Raw genomic sequence first — 5,746 nt, 5'->3', positions numbered from 1 at the left:
ACACACACACACACACACACACACACACACACACACACACACACACACACACACACACACACACACCACTCACAGAAATAAAAGCAGACACAGAGGTAACTCCAGAGATGAAATCATTTCGCTCATTTAAAGACAAAGCCAACCCCGAACCTGAATTTCTCAAGTGTTTAATTCACTAGATTCTTCAGAATATACTAAGTGTAAAAAAGCAATGGTGTAGGCCATCACAACGGGTAATCGGATTCGTTTCCCTATATTATGCGCTCATAGAAAAAAGTTAATCCATAACACCAATCATTCATTTCAAGTCTGCAACACAGTAATCAGATTGTATTAATTTTGTCAAATTCCATTCAAACGAAACATCAATCGTTAGGAAGAGCTGTTGTCGATTTCATTCCGGTGAAACACGAAATTTTTACTCCACAAAAAATTTACTCCGGAGTAAAAATTTTGTAAGAAATTCTTACTCCGAGTACACCTTTCCGGAGTAAAAATCTCGTGGGAGTAATTTTCTCGTGCTACACCGGTATTTAAGTAGGTCCGGTAAAATACCGATACGTTTTAGGTCAACACAATCCCAATTGAAAGAAAAGCAAACCCTGACAGAAGTGGGCGCCAACAACTTTCTTTTGAGTAGAACATGAAAGGGTGTGTTGCCACGGTCACAAGGGCTACGACAAAACCTACACACCAGCGTCTTAGTTTCTTTAACACGCTAACTGTGTCGGCAACATCTCTGTCTCCCGTCGCAAACTACATCATCAGCCAAACTTACCATGCGATCAACATCATTTTGCTCTAAACCACGGATTGTCTAATACAAAGTCACCATCCACCACAGACCTCCCCCTGCCTCACAAACCAGTACCTCATCAATCAGGCGCCAGTGCTCTACGTCACAGAGCTTTCTTCGCAGAACTTTCATCTGCAACAGTCATCTCCGCCACATAGCCCCCTCCTCAACCCACCTACACGTATCTACACACCCCCCCCCCCCCCCACCTCCTCGGCACACAAAGTCAACCCTAAAAACCGAACATTTCGTCCCAGCCCTCAAGAGATGACTCGTAACTACATAACTTTCAACTACAGAGCTATCTTCCACCACAGAGCCCCCTTTCCACCAACGTACACTCCTGTACCAACCCCCCCCCCCCCCCCCCCGCACCTTCTCAACCCCAACGACATACAAATTCAACCCTTCAACCGCACATTCCATCCCCAACCCCAAGAGATGGCTTAGGTGGAGGACATTTCCATCACAGAGCTCTCATACGCCGAGCTTTCCACCACAGAGCTATCTTCCACAACAGAGCTTTCCGCCACACTTGGATCATCGACACCGCTGGAGAGGGGACCAGAGAAGGGGGATGCTCTGGCAGCGGCGTGTAGCTTGGTGTCGGCCTGCAGAGCCTCGTTGAACTGCTCCTCCAGCTCCGCCAGCTCTTTCTCTTCCTCTAGCAGTCTGCAACGACAGTCACATCACAATTAGCAAGATCTAGATCAGCACTGTTGAGGACGTGTACGAGAACGTGTACGGGTAACGTCATCAAATCTAGTTTTTACGTCACGCGTTTGCCAAGATCGGCAGTCTTGGTGGGAGCAAAACAACTATGCATTTGGAACACTTGAAAACAAAGTGAGACCAGACACGGGTGACGCAATATCTACACGTACACGTACAGGTCTTTGCTACACGTTCGACCATCTAGAACACTGTATTATTTACAAGGAACAAGTGTTTACACTCCCCTCCCCTTTCTCTTCTTCTATCAGTATGGATTGACAGTCATATCTCAACGTTGATGTATTCACTTTCTCTTTCTATCTTCCCAGCAGACTAGAGGAATGAACACCCCTCCGCATTTCCTAGCTCTAGCTATATCTTACAGCATTTAAATTCAGCCTACTTCAAACATTAATTGTCATATGTGCGTGTACATTTTATTGGTTGTTTACAAATTGAACCTTTATTGTCCAAGCTTGCAACCTTTTTACAACCTTCGAACAAATATGTCCGACATAAAACAGAAAGTGTAAGTAAATTTAATCAACATCAAAGAAACACAAGAAGAACAAAAACAAGAACAAACATGTTGAATGTTTCATCGTCTCATGCAAACACTAATGGATCTACAGTCATTTAAACACTTTCTACCCTAGCTATGTTGACCAAGCTTTTTTTTAGCCGTGACCAGCTGTGCTGCAGCAGGTCACTCAGAATTGTAGTAACTGCATGCATGTGTACAGTAACAGTGTATCAACACGCTGGAATGCAGGCGTTAGATCGACGTTACACTACGCGACTGAAGCTAACAGTCTGAGCGGATATATCCTTACCTGGTCAGATATAGCCATATTAGTGGGTACGGATATATCCGTACCTGGGACACAGTGAGTTGATACTATACACATTGTGAATGATTATATGTTTGTTAAAATCTATTGGAAACTACACAAGCTTGTTTTTTGGTAACAACAAACAATACTCACTCTGTTGGCACACCCGTTTCTGAAAAAGAAAACAAGACAATGAAAGTCTTAAAAATGCTGCAATTATCTAAAATACACACAGACAGGGAGACAGACAGACAGACAGAAAGGCATACAGACAGACAGAAAGGCATACAGACAAACACATACAGACAAACACATACAGACAGACAAACACACACATAGACAGACAAACACGTTTCCTCACTCCTGGCGAAGTAGCGATACTTCTTGTTCAGAGAGTCAAAGAATGTGACAGGACTGTGCCAATGAGGCCACAAACTAACAAACACACCCGAAGAAGAATACACAGACAGGCAGACGGACAAACACACACAGATGACAAGCATGTCTCCTCACTCCTGGCGAAGCAGCGATACTTCTTGTTGAGGAAGTAGAAGATGGAAGCGCCGAAAGCAACGATGAAGCCAATGAATCCGAGTAAGAACGTCAGCAATGACGTCGTCGTGTACTCATACCTCTGTCTCACTGCAACATCATCATTCCCAAGCTTAAGTTTTTGCCATTACAGATCTGGCGGTATGTTTGCACGACTATTGCTAAATCATCACACGTCATCAATGCACAAGCAATTTACTGTGAAAGATAAACTTACGAGATACTACGTCACCATACCGTGACGTCATTAATGCACAATTACTTCACTGTGAAAGTTGAGGCAATGAGATACTACGTCACCGTACGTCATCAATGCAAAAGCAATTTACTGTGGACATTGAAGTGACGAGAAACTAGTATGTCAACACACGTCATCAATGCACAAGCACTTCACTGTGAAAGTTGATCTAACGAGATACTACGTCACCATACGCCGTATCATTGATACGTCATCACTGAACAAGCAAATCACTGTGAAAGTTGAACAGATACTTCGTCACCATACGTCATCAATGCACAAGCAATTTACTGTGAAAATTGAGGTAACGAGATACTAATGTGGCATTTCTCTCACACACTTTATCAATAATGGTCTGTTCAAAAATATGTATGCTTGGATTCTCATACTGTGCGTCTCTGCGTTCTAAACGCATTAGAATCCGGAAAAGCGTACTAGAAATTCATTAAAAGTGTCGCGCGATGCACTCAATTTGAAAAGTGCGGGTCCCAAGGAGCACTTCATTTCCGTTACAGGGATGGCCAAATCGTCCGCCCGGTTGCCAGGGGCGAGTAAAAAATCCACCGGGGTAGTAGAAATTGCCTGGTAACTCGCCCGGCTGGCCAATGAAAATTCTGGTCAAATGCGACCCGTTTGGTTGTACTTTAGAGTGTTTAAGCCATATAAACACTGCAGACCAACGGTGGTATGTACCGAGCCAGTGAAATTTCTGCCGGACTAGTGACTTTCTTGAAGTTACTCGCCCGGCTGACGAGTTAAAATGTTGAGATTTTGCCATCCTGCGTTATCAGGATTGTTGTACCGTCGGTGCTGTTTTCAGTCACTGTTCTGCCAGGTCTATGCCGATACAGGGAGTTGATTCAACCGATATGACCAAAATGTTTTTTTGTGAAAGGCTAAGAGCACTCCCGAAAGTCGGCATTACGATGACATGAGCGCTCTAGAGATCATGTGCCCCAATGAATGTGTAAATTATACTATCCCCCGCTAAATGCCACCAATGTAATCTTGACATACGACAGAGGTCAAGCGAACTTTAACAATATTTAAAGGTCATCGATCAGACGCTACACATTTGCTCCGTTTCAAAACTCTAGCTACATGACTCGCAAGACTTACATCCAAAACTGCACATGAAGTTTATCCTTGGGCGTCATTACGGCAACGATTTTAACCCAGGATCAAAGGTCTAGAACATTTAATTATCAGAACGGTTTATTTTGGACATAGCAAGACATTCACACACACACATACACACACACACACACACACACACACACACACACACACACACACCCAATGGCACACCTTCATTGTTTTTGTATACTGGATGTGCTCTATCAACTGAGCCCATGGCCCGCAAGACTCATGCAGCCATGCGCTTGACTCACGTGGCTTTTCGTAGTGCGGCGCCCCGACTTTCCCAAAGCGGTATGTCCCGCGCAGGCTTTCACTCACTTTCGTCATGTTCACAACCAGATAACAGCGGAACGTGGCCTCGCTGTGCTTCTCTAGTAGCGGGTAGAGAGACATCACGCTCTGGTACAGCTGTCCTGTACACACAATGCAACGACTGGAGATGATGATGATGATGATGATGATAGTGATGGTGATGGTGATTATGATGATGGTGGTGATGATGATGATGATGATGATGATGATGATGATGATGATGATGATGATGATGATGATGATGCTGATGATGATGATTATGATGATGATGACAGCGGAACGTGGCCTGGCTGTGCTTCTCCAGTAGCGGGTAGAGAGACATCACGCTCTGGTGCATCTGCCCTGTACACGATGCAACGTGATGATGATGATGATGATGATGATGATGATGATGATGATGATGATGATGATGATGATGATGATGATGATGATGATGATGATGATGACGACGACGACGATGACGACGACGATGATGATGATGATGATGATGATGATAATGATGATGATGGTAGTAGTGGGGCTCCTATGTTGCAAAATCATTCAAATCATGCAACAAACACCAAATTAAGCAAATATGAAGAGTTTTATGTGCTTAACAAAACCTGATACAGAGCCATCGCGAAAAATTAAAAAATGGGTAGTTTTTAAACAATTTTTCAAAATGGCCGCCAGTGTAAACGGTTGGGTATGTTAGGCATATTTCACTTCATGTGATTAACAGCAAATTTGGCGTAAATGGACATTTGCTTTTGCTTAACAAAACCTGATACAGAGCCACCGTGAAAAAATTAAGAAATCAGTAGTTTTTTTACAATTTTCAAAATGGCCGCCAATAAAAGGGTATTTAGGCATTTTTGATGCTACAAGACATTCTCTTGCAATAGAAACTAACACAAACACATTTTTAAACAAACAATACATGTATTGTTGGTGCAGAGAATGATTGGACGGTGTGGGTGGCAGGGTTGAAGAATTTGTGGATTACCTAAACTGTGCAAAAATAAATATATTGCACCAATTTTCATACCAAAACGAAAACATTCATTCCTGTGCTGTTATATTCAATGTATGCTATTGAGGGCACTCAACTTGGCTAACTGGAACACTTTTAAGATAAAAGGTGGCCTTTACATGGGTTATTTGACCGCCGCCCAAATAAGG

At 43.1% G+C, this 5,746-nt stretch overlaps 1 protein-coding gene across 1 annotated transcript; it reads right to left on the bottom strand.

Annotated features, from left to right (window-relative positions):
- Window positions 1-1,000: 1,000 nt before the first annotated feature.
- On the bottom strand, window positions 1,001-4,688 carry LOC138972373 (uncharacterized). The gene is made up of 4 exons (XM_070345041.1): window positions 4,525-4,688; window positions 2,857-2,985; window positions 2,497-2,515; window positions 1,001-1,468 (listed from the first exon to the last, which is right to left on the bottom strand). Exons 1-4 carry the CDS (start codon window positions 4,664-4,666, stop codon window positions 1,243-1,245), a joined length of 516 nt encoding a protein of 171 aa, XP_070201142.1. The 5' UTR covers window positions 4,667-4,688; the 3' UTR covers window positions 1,001-1,242.
- Between the last annotated feature and the right edge of the window lie 1,058 nt (window positions 4,689-5,746).

The sequence above is a fragment of the Littorina saxatilis genome, linkage group LG8, assembly GCF_037325665.1.
Source record: "Littorina saxatilis isolate snail1 linkage group LG8, US_GU_Lsax_2.0, whole genome shotgun sequence".
Classification (NCBI taxonomy): Eukaryota; Metazoa; Mollusca; class Gastropoda; order Littorinimorpha; family Littorinidae; genus Littorina; species Littorina saxatilis.
The sequence above is the reverse complement of the archived record's forward strand: the minus strand, read 5'-3'. Positions and strand labels throughout refer to the sequence as shown.

Excerpts from the sequence above, each read along its gene's own strand:
- LOC138972373 (XM_070345041.1), bottom strand. The coding sequence starts at position 4,666 with ATGTCTCTCTACCCGCTACTAGAGAAGCACAGCGAGGCCACGTTCCGC. Across the intron at positions 2,986-4,524 it reads GCCGCACTACGAAAAGCCAC|TGAGACAGAGGTATGAGTAC; the intron begins GTGAGTCAAGCG and ends ATGATGTTGCAG.